Raw genomic sequence first — 15,408 nt, 5'->3', positions numbered from 1 at the left:
CCATCCTTCATCTTCGTCAAGTGCACTGATAGCCTAATCCCTCCTTTTGCCATTGAGTGTGTCAGCGGTTGGATCCGCTGGGGCACATGCAATTCAAGGTTGTCAGTACCCCAAACTGTATAATAGTATCTTACGATACTAGGATAGTATGCTACGAATTCGAAACGATATCGATCTCATCTAATATCGTAATTTCCATAGTATCTTGATCTTACTATTCATTTCCACACGATCCTACGAAATCTTAGATAGTATCCCGATATTACGATCTCTACGATCCTACCAAATATTATTTAATAAGGTGGATTGAAAATAATGTGAATAAATATGCTCAAGTTTATATAAAAACCAATTAAATTTATCAAAATCAATATTATATGTTTTAATTTATACAACATATTATATATCTTATATAAAATTATGTAATTTCTAAAATCTGATATTCTTACGATCCTACGGTAGTATCTCGATACTATTACCTTGGATCATGGTTGCACCGATCCAACGACGAGGCCACCACCTCCAAGCACTAGTGCCGGAGTGCTCCTTTAATCCTCTCACCACCACCACCATCGTTGATACTCTCTGCCACTACTGTTGATGATAGCACGTTATTATACGCCTTGCCTCTAGCTGGTCTCTCCTCATGCTTCAAATCCGCACCAGTGGCGGGGTGGACAAGCTCGGGCTCCTACTTCTCAATCGAATGGGCCACCTACACGTGGGTCCTGATTTTTTTTCTTCGTTAATTGTAATTTATAAGGTGAGGGTGGAAAAATTACACGTGATTTCTACAGTATTTTTTTAAAAAAATTTCATGTAGGTGTCATATTGGTAAAATGAATTGATAGTTGAGATAGGCTTAATGTTTGGTTTAACGATTGAGATAGAGAAATCAGACTATGAGGTAGAATAGACCTTTTTCCCGGTGCGAACAGAGTTGGAAAAAGTACACCGAAGGTCCCTCAACTTGTCATCGAGTTACAAAATCATCCCCCAACCGCAAAATCAGATATCCAACGTCCTTTAATTAACAAAAACCGGTCACAAATGGTCCTCTGGTGGTTTTGACCCCGGTTTTATCCTACGTAGCGGCTGAGTGGGCCCCATATGTCAGACTGCCACATCAGCCTCCTCTCTCTCTTTTCCTTCCCCTCTTCTCTCCCTTCCTCATCTCTCTCTCTCTCCCTTCTTCTGACCCCCATGGCTGCCACCGCCGCCTCCTCAAGCTCTTTGCCCGTCTCGCTGTCCTCAGCTCCCCCACTAAGCGCTGCACCGCCGCCGCTGACTTCCGTCTCCTCCCACGCTGAAGCCCAATAAGGTGGTGGTTGTCTCGCCGCTACTTCCACTCTCGCTCGGCGCCGGCATCGTCCCGGCCGTCATCGTCATCGTGGGCGCCGCGTCCATCCCGGACACGCCTAACAGCTTCACGCTGCGTGGGAGGCTCAACGAGGCCCGCGACTTGCTGTGGCGCATCCGCAGGGCCGGGGCGGCCACCGCCGACGTCGACGCCAAGCTCAAGGATATCGTCCGCGCTGCCGAGGAGGACCGGAGGTATGAGTCGGGCGCGTTGTGGCGGCTTCTTCGTTGCGAGTACCGGCCACACCTGGTGATGGCCATGCTAATCATGGTGTTCAACGTTGATGTGGCAGCCTGACATATGGGGTCCACATGGGTCCCACGCTGACTCAGCCGCTACATAGGACAAAACCGGGGTGAAAACCACGGAAGGACCATTTGTGACCGGTTTTGGTTAGTTAAGGGACGTTGGATATTTGGTTTTGCGGTTAGGGGACGATTTTGTAACTCGTTGACAAGTTGAGGGACCTTCGGTGTACTTTTTCCAACATAGTTTCCTACGGGAATAAGGTCACTTCATGACCCTTAAGAGTGATCGAAATCTAATCCGTGACCCTAAACCACAAAACCGGATATCTCGACCCCCCAAACTCTTAAAACCGATGCAATTTGACTCCCTTGGTGGTTTTGGAGGGCGGTTTTGCTGACGTGGCGCCACGTGGCACCTACGTGGCAATATTGACCAAGCCTTTGATCCACGTGGCGTTTGACGTGGCACTTACGTGGCATTAAAGTTAAAAAATTTACGTGGGACCCGTTTGTCATTCACACACAGAAAAAATGTGGGGCCCACTAACTGTGGGACCCACATGTCAGTCCTCCTTCCTCCTCCCTCTCTCCCTTCTCTCTCTTTTTCTCTCCCCTTCTTCCCCTTCGGCCGGCGGCAGGGCATGGGCTGCGGTGTGGCGCCGCCCGGCAGGAGCTGAAGCGGTCCCCGCAGTGGAGGAGTCGACGATGGCGAGGCCAGCTCTCGGCGAGATGGGGTCAGCGTCTGTTCTCCGCACTAGCCGGCGACAAGGGTGCTGATCATTGCCAGCGTCACCGTGGCCTTCTTGCTCCTGCTCGCCTTCTTCTTCATCATCTTGCCGCGCGGCGGCACACCGCCGGAGGTGGTATCGTCGTCCAAGGAGGGCGGGATCCGGGGGCGTCGCGATGGCGGCGGCGTATTCCAGGTTGAGAGCTATGGGGAGAGGTGCGAGCACGTCGCCGAGGAGGATGGCCATGATCGCCGGCAATTCCCGCGTGGCTACGTCGACTACCTGTACCTGTTCAACTGCGTGTTCGGTGTGGAGCGGCGGGTTCTTGGCTACGGCGTGATGGCGGCTTGGCTCGCCGTGCTGTTCTACCTGCTCGGTGACACGGCGGCGGTGTACTTCTGCTCCAGCCTCAAGGGCCTCTCGTGGCTGCTCCGCCTCTCCCGACGATCGCCGGCGTGACGCTCCTGTCGCTCGGGAACGGCGTGCTGGACGCGCTCTCCACCATCGCGTCGTCGCCTACGGCGGGGGAGAGGGGGAGACCACCACCGTCATCAGGAAACTTGCAATTCGCTCACAACTCACACGCTCAACCTCACTGAATCTCTGAAACTCTGAAGATTGTAAGACTGTGAACAGTAAACTGAAAAACCGAAGAACAGAGTTCTGAACAGAGTGGTTTTTGTGCTGCTTAAGTCTCACCAGTCACCGCAGCTTCTCTGTTTTCTTCTCTATTTATTCATCTCCATCAGCAGTTCGTTACATGCATAACTGGAAAGAACAAGCCAGACTTCAGCCCCAGCCACTATATGCATGCAAAACAGAAATTAAAAAGCTCAAGATTGCACATCAGCGCACACGGCATCATCGCCGACGAACCACCAAGATCCCGACGCGAGCCAGCTTCCTCTTCTGTCGTCGCCATCGTCCCGCTCCCATTCCCACTCCCTCCCCGCCACCGACTGCCTCCAGTCGGGACTATCCAAGAAGAGCCGCGCTGAGCGGGGACGAGGAGCCTTGCCCTCCTCGTCGGTGCTGAACGAGCGCGAGTGGACGGAGCGGCAGCCGGACATGTCCCCCGACGCCGATGCAGTTGATGGAGATGTGGTCCAGCGACTCGCGAGCCGTCGGAGACCGCGCCGGTAACCGCAAGGGCGAGGATGACGAGCAGCATATTGGGCCGCCGCCGCCGCCGTTCCCCTCGTCCTCCCACTATTGCGAGCCTCCGTGGCCGAGCCGCCGCCGTCCTATCCGCCGACTGCGCTGCGCCCCGATGCCGCCAGCCGCCGCTGCTCACCCCGTCCTCACGCCGCTGCTGGCAATGAAGAAAGAGAGAACGTAGGAGAGGACTCACTGACAGGTGGGCCCTACTTTATTTTTTTAATTTATTTGATGACTAGAATGCCACGTAGGCGCCACATCAGCGAAACCGTCCTCCAAAACCACCGAAGGAGTCAAATTGCACCGGTTTTAAGAGTTGAGGGGTCGAGATATCCGGTTTTGTGGTTTAGGGTTACGAATTAGATTTCGATCACTTTTGAGGGTCACAAAGTAAACTTATTCCTTTCCTACGTGCAACAGATGTGCCCAGGCCGGACTTTGAGAACGTGCGATCCGTAGCTGTTGGGTCGGAAACGACCTAACGGGATCCCCACGGACGTGTGGGCTGTTGTAGTTGGCCCTATAAAGGATTGCCCGAAGGTTTTGGCCTCTTAGATCAGGCCATGGAACACTAACGCGCCGCACATGAAAGCTGGCCTAGATCCGGCATTGTGTTCGTTTAGAAGGCCTCCCAATCCATCAGCCCATATCCGGTTCTCCTCACATTTAACTCCGAGCTGAGAATGGCAGAAAAGTTGCAGACCTCCCCTAACCTTCGTGATGTGGACAGATCATGGGCGAGTACGGTCGTACCGATGAACACTTGACCCTCCGTATGGCCGTTGATGTTATCGGTAGGGTGATACTCCCTCCGTCCCACGATATAAAAGAATTTTGAGTTTTTTCTTATAACGTTTGACAACTCATTTGACCTCACCTCACCACCGCGCACGACCAGAGAACCACCACCCTCCTCTCGACACCGCCAAAGTCAAAAAGCAAAGCGTCACGTCACGTAGCGCAGAGCGGCTGCAACTCAATGCCAGGTGGGCCAGGTCGTATACTGGCCCCACAGGTCAGTGAGCCTAGAAACCTCCTTCCTCCTGGTATCTGGAAACTCTGGTATTTAAATCGCACGCGTTCCTCAGCCACCGCCCTCCTCCTCTGCGCGGAGCCGTCGTCTTCCTCCTCTACTCCTCGGACTTGGCCCTCCTCCTCCTCCTCGCGCCGCGCCAGCGCTGACGTAGCCGTAGGTCGCCGGGCGACGCGCCCACTAAGATATCGAGCAGTTCCGGAGCCTGCTCAGGGGGCTGGGTGCGGCCGCTCCGGCGATCGCCGGAGAAGAAGGGTGGTTGGAATCTGGTGAGTAGCCGGCCCTGATCCCGGTCGTCGTGGAAATCCTTCCTTCCTCTTCCGTGGTGGGCAGCAAGAGATTTTGGTGCTCCGTGATCTGGAGAGCTGTGCGCGGGACTGGGGTTAGGTGGCCCCCCCAAGGTTCGATCCGGCCCGATTTGGCGGAGGGATTCGAACGCGGCGTATTGGGATAGGAAGCCGCGCCGGTGGATTTGTTCGAGCAGATTTGGCTGCTGGGGGTTTGTGTGATGGGAGATCAGGCGGCGGCGGATGCGGCGGCGAGATGGTGACCGGGAGCTTTAGCAGGAGCACGTCGGCGCGGCTCACAGCGAGGGGCGGCGTCGGGAGCCCGCGGGTGTCGGCGGCGGCGGCCGCGCACCGCAAGTGGTGGTGGTGGGCGCCCTCGGGGCCGTCGTTCGAGTGCGCCGCCTTGGCCTTCTTCCTTTCCTCCGTCGCGCTCGTGCTCTCCTGCGCGCTGTATCTGTATCTCTTCCGGTACCAGGGCCGCGGCCATGCGGTCGCCGAGTTCGCCGGCGACAACCTAGGGTCCTGCGACGTGTTCGACGGAAGCTGGGTGCCGGACAGGAGGTACCCTTTGTACAATAGCTCCGATTGCCCGTTTGTGGAGAGGGGATTCAATTGCCTGGCAAATGGGAGGAAGGACACCGGCTACCTGAAATGGCGGTGGAAGCCAAGGGGATGCGACTTGCCGCGGTTCAGTGCCAGGGATGTGTTGGAACGGCTGAGGGGGAAGAGGGTTGTGTTTGTGGGGGACTCCATGAGCCGGACACAGTGGGAATCTTTCATCTGCATGCTCATGGCAGGGGTGGAGAATCCCAAGACTGTTTATGAGGTTAATGGCAATCAGATCTCAAAGACTATCCGGTTTTTAGGAGTGAGATTTGCGTCATTCAACCTGAATGTAGAGTTCTTCCGGTCGGTGTTTCTTGTACAACAGAGCCCTGCACCTCGCAGTAGCCCAAAAAGGGTCCGAGCAATTCTCAAGCTTGATAAGATGGATAATATCAGCCGGAAATGGGAGAATGCTGATGTGCTTATTTTCAACTCAGGGCATTGGTGGACTCCCAGCAAATTATTTGATATGTGAGTTTTCTTATTGTACTTGTACTTAGCAACACCAATTTGTTCTTAGAATTGTTGTCATATCTACTGCAGTTAACTTAAAAATCATGAACCTAATATATGTTTGCTCCAATACATTTGTTTTTGCGAAAAATCCTTGGATAGATGTTCTGTGCATGCCAATGGTTTGGCATATAGGTAGCACAGTGTCGCTTTGAAAGATATCTGTTATTTAGTATGTGACTTCTAAGCAACCCCTAGATCAAAGGGGTGCTAGACAGTATTGTTTTTTAAGAGCTCAACACAATTTATCCTGTTCAGGAATCATGAAGTGGACTGATCAAAAGTATTGATAGTAACAAATTGACAAAAACAAGTGATGGGTTGCCTTGCAATCTTAGTGAAGTTACTTGAGGTCAAAGCAACACAAGCACCAGTGTTTTTGTTTCTCCTGTCAAAATTGCCTGATGGCTGATGTTGGTGCATTCCGTCCTTCACCAGAATAGTCGTAGTTAGGAAATATACACTGTCGATAATTGCATTGTGTTTCAATTATGCTATTAAGTTATGTTTGTGCATATTCCTCAGAAGTGTTTCTACTAATGTGGATTCCTATTATTGCAAATTGTTACAATTTACGCACAATCTACTAAATTGTCATTTCCCTGTTTCACTAATGGGTAATTATTGTTTTGTGTTTTTAACAGGGGCTGCTATTTTGAGGCTGGAGGTTTGCTTAAACTAGGTACATCCATTAATTCTGCTTTCAAAATGGCACTTGAAACATGGGCTTCATGGGTGAAGGAAAAGGTGGATTTAAAACGAACACATGTCTTTTTCCGCACGTATGAGCCATCTCATTGGAGGTGTGTTTTCTCACATACATCGGATCTTTTCCAGTGTATTGTTCTTCTTGTATTGTGTTATAAAGGCACCTAATGAAAACAAGACTGCTACTGTTGTGGTTTGAAGAAAGTGTAAATGATTTGCGAAAGACATACACTCATTTGTATTTTTTTCCCTTTTTGCATACTTACAGTGGTTCAAATCAAAAGGTATGTGAAGTAACAGAATTTCCTACAGCTGAGGCCAAAGGAGATGACAGAAGTGAATTTGGAGATATACTCGCTGGGGTTGTGGTGAACATGAGCGTTCCTGCAACTATCTTGAATGTGACTTTGATGGGGGCCTTCAGAAGTGATGCTCATATCGGTATATGGAGTCATCCTTCAACCATACTTGATTGCAGTCATTGGTGCCTTCCTGGAGTCCCAGATGCTTGGAATGAACTAGTAATTTCCCACCTTTTGACGAATGGTGAGATCCTTTACATTATCATTCTTTTAACATATTATTTAGAGTAAAGTGTACTAATGGCCCTTAAACTTATAGGGGTGTGTCATCTAGGTCTCTAAACTCTCAAAATGCATATCCAAGTCCTAGAACTTGTCATAGTGTGTCATCTAGGTCCTAAATCGCCACAACCCCTTCAGCATCCTACGTGGCGTTGATGTGGCATGCCACATGGACATGATGTGGCATCATTTTGACTGACAAATGGAACCCATTTAATTTTTTTCCTTTTCCTTTTTTCTTCTCTTTTTTCCCGTTTCAACTCCTTTCTATGTGACCCGAGCAGAAAAAAAAAAAAGAAGAATGAGAAGAAAATGAAAAAGAAAAATAAAAGAAGAAAAAAAGAAAATGACACGTCACGTCTATGTGGCATGCCACATCAGCGCCACGTAGGATCCTAGAGGGGATGTGTCGATTTGGGACTTAAATGATACACTTTGACAAGTTCTAGGACCTGGATATGCGTTTTGATAGTTTACGGACCTATATGACACAACCCTACAAGTTTAAGGATCGCCAATGCACTTTACTCTATTATTTATAACACTATTCCTGTAAAGTATTGTGTAGTAATAATCCCACAAAAATTTTCTTCTCTTAAGTTATTTTTTGTTGCAAGCTAACCTGGAACCCTCCAGTTTTTTTATATATAGTGCAAAATATGCCATGTATTACTTGGTACCTATTGTCCCCCCTTGTTATTTTTTCTTTGACATCAAAACCTGGTAAGATTGTTTGGTTCATAATTAAAAAACTGAACTTTGTACTAGCTTTGTGTAAAACCAAGGACTAAACATGATGATTGCTCAATGTTGAAATTGGGTGGGAGAGAACTTACCTGAACACAGGAATACTTCCAACTTACCTATACTCCACTTGTCAAATAATTTATGGTAATCTTATCCCGAATATACTTTGAATGTGATAGAAAAAATAGTATCTATACTCCTTTAAAAGACCTCAATGGTGGTGGTGGTGAATCTGCCACCATACCTATGCACTTATGTGGGTTCATGCTGTCAGTGTAACCACGGTTGTGCTTGAAATTCAAATCAGTGAATCCATCATCTACCACTCTACATCAAAAGGTGAGCCATATGAACCAGCATAATCCATTCACATCGAATTTCAAAGAAAATATGATTTTTTTTTTCAATTAACATTGGGAAAAGTAATGACATAATTTATTTTTAATTTCGTTGCAACGCATGGGCATTTAGCTAGTATATGCAGAATTCAATCTGTTGACGATGATTTCCACTGCATGCGCTGCTGTCTTTGAATTGATGGAGATAAATAGTGATATACTGATCTGATCTTTCCTCACGTGCAATTTTGCAGGTTGGCGAACTTTGGCTGGCTGACTGACTGCTGACATTATACTTTGTTTTTCTTTTTCTTTTTCTTTTTTGTTTTTCTGCTGCTTCTGCTTCGTCTGCTATCAAGTAGCGGACCATGATTTTTTTTTTCTTAGACAGCACTACAGCAGCATGTCTTCATCTTGGTTTTTCCTTTTCCTCAAGTACTCCTTATACACGCCTCCGGGGTTACAGATTTTGTATCATTGTCTATTTTGCGTTTTAGACAGAACATCACAATCGGCAACCTGTATGTAAACACCAATTCATTTGCAAGTTTTGGAAAGTCATTTCTCATGCATGAAATCTGTTTGGTCTATTTTTTTCTTTTGTGCTAGTCGTACATAGAATGCAATCAACAGTTTTCCATAAGATAATCTGTTTGCTCTATTTATTTTTGTGCTGCAGTGGTATTGAATTCATGCTAAATCTATTGTGAAGGATATCGCAGCATTTCCGGATTTGCATCTATGCGGCTGTGCCTAACTGGCGAGTACTGTACACTCTACAGTCTAAGTGGACACTGATCCGCCAGATGCCGACCTGTCACCTGTGTGCACTGTGATTCCCGTGATCATGTCCAGGGAACCAGTAGGCTACGTGGAAGAGGATGTGAAAAAACCACCCATCTCTATTCGACGGCCGCGACATCATCCTGTGGGGAGCGAGCTGTGGTGACAAAATCACAGAACGACAATGTCACATGGCTACATTGTGAATATGTGACAAACTGACAACAGGTTGTTAAGTTTTCCATGATTAACGTATGCTGATGTACAAAAACTGTGCATGTTTGCCCGGCATCGTGATGGACTGATGGCTTCGTGTTCGCTGGGACCGGCAGATGGCATGGCTAAACGAACTCTTTAGATTCACCCGGATGGGGATGCAACCCAAGAGGGAAGTGTCTGCCGTGCACGGTTGGGCAATTTCAAGTATCCCTAGCGTAGCTTCAAAAGATGTCTATCATGTCGGCTTCACGAGGCAAACCAGGGCAGAGCATGTAGAGGTGAGGAATGCTATCAAACTCCAAATCGTGCGATGATCATGACAGTGTTTCGTGGGGAAGGGAATGCAGTGGAATGAAATTATCTGCATTATATTACTTTCTGCCAGTAAAAACGAAGACTCTGGTTTGCGGAGAGACATTGTATCACCGGTCTTGCACTAGCGGAACTTCCGCAGGTGAGATCTGATTCCATTCCATCTTGGGGGTGCAATGCTTAGAAATGGAACACACAATCCAACAACATAAATGGTTAGCAAACCAACAGCAGAATTTCAACTGTTACCAGCAAATTTACACACATCAATGCCTTATCTGCAATGGGGAGTACTTTCCATTACTGCTGCACCCATCAAAATCCATCCTCTTCATTTCTTTCCTCCCTTGCCCATTTGCCCAACCAAGCCTCAGCTGCCCCCGCCTAATTCCGTCGCCGATATAACCAACCAGTCTAACCACCACTACACACTCCACTCCATTTCCCACTCGACTCCATCCAGACATTGTCTCTAATGTCGCCGCCGCCGCTTCGCCTCCTCCTCTTCCTCCTCCTGCTCCACCTCCCCTCCTCCCTCTCCTCGCGCCACCACCACCACGCCCCGTCGCCGTCCAAGCCGGCGCCGGCCTCCTACGCGGCGCCGCTCGCCGTCCTCCTCGCTTGCAACGCCACGCGGTTCCAGTCCGCCTGCGTCTCCACGCTCTCCAACGCCTCCGCCGACGCGTCCACCCCGGACCTCCTCGCCGCCACGCTCTCCGCGCTCAGGGCCCGCATCCCGCCGGCCGTCTCCACGGCGCGGTCCGTCCTCGCCGCCTCCTCCAACGTCAACCTCACCAACGCCGCCACCAACTGCCTCACGTTCCTCTCCCTCTCCACCCACCGCCTCTCGCCGCCGCCCTCGACGTCGTCGCCGTCTCTCCTCTCCGCCTCCACCGCGCTCCTCCACCTCTACGACTGCTGGTCCGCCTACAAGTACGTCAACTTCTCCCGCACCATCTCCGACGCCATGGCCTACCTCGACGACACCATCGCCGTCAACAGCAACTACATCTCCATGCTCGCCGCGCTGCAGCGCTACGGCGACGACACCTCCCGGTGGGCCCCGCCGCAGACCGAGCGCGACGGCTACTGGCCGCCCGCGGCGGCGGGGTCCGCCGCCGACGAGGACGCGCTCGGCGTGCCCAAGGGGCTCCCCCCCAACGTGACGGTGTGCGGCGCGGGGTGCCACTACAAGACGGTGGGGGAGGCGGTGGCGGCGGCGCCGGACTACGGCGACGAGATGTTCGTGGTGCACGTGAAGGAGGGGGTGTACAAGGAGACGGTGAACGTGCCGTGGGAGAAGACGAACGTGGTGGTCGTCGGGGACGGCATGGGGAAGACGGTCATCACCGGCGACCTCAACGCCGACACGCCGGGCGTCTCCACGTTCAACACGGCCACCGTAGGTGCGTATACCCGTAATTTTTTCCCCTTCTTTCAACGCTATCTTGTCTTTGTACGTATACGGTAGCTGGCACAGCGTACGTTTTTTCTCTACGGTGGTACACGTAGTACGTGCATGAATCAATGCGGTGTCATTAGCTGCTGCTCGTGACCAGCCAATTTAGCTCTTTGTCTGCACCTAAAATGCCTTTCCGTGAATTTGTGACGTCGGCCATTAATTGTTGGCTTTTGTGAACATTGCGTTCGGCATGCGTGAGGATCCTCTGACATACTACCATTACAGTTATTGAGAGCATCCACGAGGTGAGACACTCCTAGATATGAGACACTCATAGAGTATCTTCACTAACTAAAGACACTCATAAGAGAACTTAGCTTGCAATAGAGGACACCCCTGGATGTGCTCCTCAAAATATGAAGAAACTTAATAGAGACACTCCAACCTACAATGGGTATCCCAGCCCACAAAGTCCCATGTTTATCTTTACTACCCTACCCCTAATCTCTCTCCCGCCCCCTCTTTTTTTCGCCGCCCTCTCTTTTTTCACTGCCCTCTCTCTCTCGCCAGTGTCACCACCGCCCCCTCCTCTTTTTTCGCCTCCGCCACCGCTCCCCTCTCCCTTCGCTGGCGGCCGCGAGGACAATGAGGAGGGTCGCCTCTCCTGTCGCCGGCATCCACCGCCGCCCCTCTCTCTCCCTCTCTCCCGTCGCCGCTCGTCGTCGTCCTCCCCGGCATCCTCCGCCTCGCGCCGTCGCCGGTCAGGGGCGCTAGATCCGGCGCCGTAGTGGGCGGATCTGGGCCCCCCGCGGCCAGATTTGGGAGGCGCCGGCGGTGGCAGGCACGGCACCGATGGTGGCGAGTGGCGCGTGGATCCCTCGTCGCCGCCGGAGGTCGCGTGTTGTGCCGTCGGATCCATTTCTCTCTCTCTCTCTCTCTCTCTCTCGTCACGGGGTCGGTCGGAGGCCGTGTGCCGCGCCGCCACCCCTCTTCCTCCGCCCGTCACCTTCGCGGGGTCGTCGCCGGTCGTCACCTACTCCCAACGACGAGGGCGAGGGGTGGAACGGTAAAATGTGGGGTGGTAGCGGTGTCCATGGGACACTCACCTAGCCACGCCCTCTGCAATGCGTCTCCCGGCTCGGTGTCTCAGCTAAAAGCTGCTGAGGAATGCGACCCCCAGCGAGGAGCCGCGCGCCTGGCAGAGGAGACAGGTCCGACTGAAAAGCTAACGGAGGGCAGACGGCCGTTCCTAGGGAGACAACCCAGGGACACCCATTGTGGATGGCCTGATATATGGATCTCACCCTTCTATCGTTCTACGTGTCAATGTCTGTAACAAGAATGTCATTATAATAGATGATGTGAACCCTACTTGACTACGTCTATATTAGGAAGTTATTTAACCATGAGAATGTGAAAATTGTACCCCCAATATCTCTTTTCCACTGTCCATGATAATTAGTCAGACACTACCCTACCCTAGTCTTACATGGAGATCAACGCAATCCCTGATGCATTTTTTATCGCTATTTATCTAACTATGTATATTTGTAAAAAAAATACCATATATTAAAATATAAGTTTCTTACAGTGTTTTTCATGAAAATCTATCAATATGGTTTTGTGTGAAATCTAAATATTTTTTAATTAATTAAGCATGTAAGGTTTGACTTCACGCTTTTAGGACATCTGTTTAGCAGGGGAACGCCATTTGTGTGATGGTGAGTCGTGTATATATGACTCTACCTACGTTAGTTCAAATTTTGATGTACAAATATATTTGCGTGCATGTCTGGTTATGTTCAGGGTTTACATTACCGTCGGTAACCGCGCGGTTACCGCAGGGTACGGTAATAGAAAAACCGCGGTAACCTCCTTAAATTCAAATAAATTTAAAAAATAATTTAAATGTTTGATAAATTTTGCACGGTTTCGTACGGGTTTTTTCACGGTTACTGCGCGGTAACCGTGCTTACCGCCGGGGCGCGGTAATCCCGGCCCCAGCGGTTTGGAAACCCTGGTTATGCTGTATTTAGTTGGTGTTGATATTTTTTTATAAAAAAAAAAAAAACTTGTGGTAGTACCGCATGCAGTTAATGGCTGCTAATTGCCATTGAAGTGCTAGAGTAATTCATTGGACAATTGGACAGATATGAAATTTCTATACACTACAAAGATGATTCCAAATCTTTAGGTACATGGCCCACCAATTTACTGGTAGCCCTAAATTTTAGGTAAGTTTTGCCCTACCAATATTTTAATAGAGAATTCTATTGATGTAGCAAGTATTACATTTAACCCCAAACACCACACAGGTAGTACTATTTAGACTACAAAATTTAGAAGGGCAAGATTTGGCACTGAACTAAAACAATCTTTTTCTTCAGAATTAGGCTCTGTCTCCAGACCTTTGGAGGAGAAAGAGAGTACAAACCATCTGGGATAGTGGGATGTGATAAATACTTGTTGTGTTTTCTCCCTTGCAAATGATTAATCAATCGGCTTATCGCGCAATGAAACATTCGTTCTTTTTTATTCGTTCTTAGGCCATCCAATTAGTGTGGCCGGAAGCGACAATGCGTCCCAGCATCACGAGCCTCTCTACTCATAGGCAAAGGAAAAGATTGCACCTTTTCGTGCCTTTCCCTTTTGTTGGTCCCTGCCAAACAGATAGCCAAACTAGGCGTGGACTGCCGACTAGACCTGGCATGGTTCGTTCAGCTAGTCACAACTCTCAGTTTTAACTTTACCCTGAGATGTACTATCTGTCACGAGACGTGATCGTACTCGTGCTCACAGTAATCCTAATCCGGCTGTAATGTGTTTGGTGATCTTGATCTCTTATCTGTTTCCAGGCGTGCTCGCGGACGGCTTCATGGCGCGCGACCTGACGATCTCCAACACGGCCGGGCCCGACGCGCACCAGGCGGTGGCGTTCCGGTCGACGGGCGACCGCACGGTGCTGGACACGGTGGAGCTCCTGGGCCACCAGGACACGCTGTACGCGCACGCCATGCGGCAGTTCTACACCCGGTGCCGCGTCTCTGGCACCGTCGACTTCGTCTTCGGCAACTCGGCCACCGTCCTCCGCGACACCGCCCTCATCGTCCTCCCGAGGCAGCTCCGCCCGGAGAAGGGCGAGAACGACGCCGTCACCGCGCAGGGGCGCACCGACCCGGCGCAGCCCACGGGGATCGTGCTCCGCGGCTGCATCGTCAACGGCAGCGACGCCTACATGGCGCTGTACAGGGAGAAGCCCGACGTGCACCACGTCTACCTGGGCCGGCCCTGGAAGGAGTACTCGCGCACGGTGTACGTCGGCTGCACGCTCTCCGAGATCGTGCAGCCGCGCGGGTGGATGGCGTGGAACGGCGACTTCGCGCTCAAGACGCTCTACTACGGCGAGTACGAGAGCGCCGGCCCCGGCGGCGACGGCGCCAGCGGGAGCAGGATCGGGTGGAGCAGCCAGGTGCCCAGGGACCACGTCGACGTGTACAGCGTCGCCAGCTTCATACAGGGTGACAAGTGGATACCCAGAATACATTAGTTAGAGCAGCATAAAAAGAAGTAAATGGTGGTCCATTGTGTGATCCCCTCGAATGAGATGGTGCCAAACTGCCAACGGCGTATAGCCATTTAACTGTGCAAACGCATTGTGCCGTGCATAATGTTTAATGAAAGGGTGGCCAAAGCCTTTTCCTTGATCAATGAGGATGTATGATCTAGTGCTAGCCGACCGTGAACGTGAAGGCTAAATCTATGAAAAGTAACAGCTGAAATTTCCAATTTTGAGTCGGCCGAGTGCGGATGCAGACAAGCAGATAGGTTCGGCGTGCCGCGTGCGCTATCCGCAATTAGCATGACTGAGGCGTCGCCAGAACATTATCATCTCGCCTCACTCGTAGTGGTGGTCCATCAGGCCATCACTCGCAGCAACCTTTTTTCCGCCGTAGCGTCCACCGACCACCGCCCTCTTCGCCGCCCCATATGCAGATGTGCGCAACCGGCCCTACGACCCAACGAGCAGAAGTACTGAACCAAGACCAACCAACTTCGGAGTTGTGCTCTGCGCCTCCGCCTACCCACTTCGGAAGTGCACTGGACAACGAATGCGCCGTGACGCACCAGTCAATGTCAAGTAAACAGAAGCGCCAAGATGTTTGTGGATCGTCGATGCTAATCCACTTCGAACCTGGCAAACGACCATCTATTCGACTGTAGGATTGTAGTAAGGAACATGGACAAAGGGTGTTGACTGCCTTTTGAATGAGATTATCAAATGCGACACAGAATTTACGGGCCCAGCCCAACTTGTTCAGAGAGGCCTTCTTTGGACCCTTGAGTTCGACCTTCAAGCCCAACTTAACCAACTTATCATTTTA

The 15,408-nt window shown here is 50.6% G+C and overlaps 3 protein-coding genes across 3 annotated transcripts; all 3 read left to right on the top strand.

Moving 5' to 3' along the window:
* The first annotated feature begins 1,203 nt into the window (after positions 1-1,203).
* LOC127758560 (sugar transport protein 12-like) lies at positions 1,204-2,795 on the top strand. Its single transcript, XM_052283926.1, has 3 exons — positions 1,204-1,239; positions 1,322-1,639; positions 2,367-2,795. The coding sequence occupies exons 1-3, from the start codon at positions 1,204-1,206 to the stop codon at positions 2,793-2,795; spliced, it is 783 nt and encodes a 260-aa protein (XP_052139886.1).
* Positions 2,796-4,584: 1,789 nt separating this feature from the next.
* LOC127772211 (protein trichome berefringence-like 7) lies at positions 4,585-9,584 on the top strand. The gene is made up of 4 exons (XM_052298223.1): positions 4,585-5,891; positions 6,578-6,736; positions 6,910-7,187; positions 8,565-9,584. Exons 1-4 carry the CDS (start codon positions 5,071-5,073, stop codon positions 8,585-8,587), a joined length of 1,281 nt encoding a protein of 426 aa, XP_052154183.1. The 5' UTR covers positions 4,585-5,070; the 3' UTR covers positions 8,588-9,584.
* A 380-nt stretch (positions 9,585-9,964) lies between these two features.
* On the top strand, positions 9,965-14,734 carry LOC127772203 (probable pectinesterase/pectinesterase inhibitor 51). Its single transcript, XM_052298212.1, has 2 exons — positions 9,965-11,030; positions 13,882-14,734. Exons 1-2 carry the CDS (start codon positions 10,100-10,102, stop codon positions 14,571-14,573), a joined length of 1,623 nt encoding a protein of 540 aa, XP_052154172.1. The 5' UTR covers positions 9,965-10,099; the 3' UTR covers positions 14,574-14,734.
* Positions 14,735-15,408: the final 674 nt, after the last annotated feature.

Source organism: Oryza glaberrima, chromosome 1, assembly GCF_000147395.1.
Source record: "Oryza glaberrima chromosome 1, OglaRS2, whole genome shotgun sequence".
In the NCBI taxonomy this organism is placed as follows: Eukaryota; Viridiplantae; Streptophyta; class Magnoliopsida; order Poales; family Poaceae; genus Oryza; species Oryza glaberrima.
This window is presented reverse-complemented; position numbering and strand designations above follow the sequence as displayed.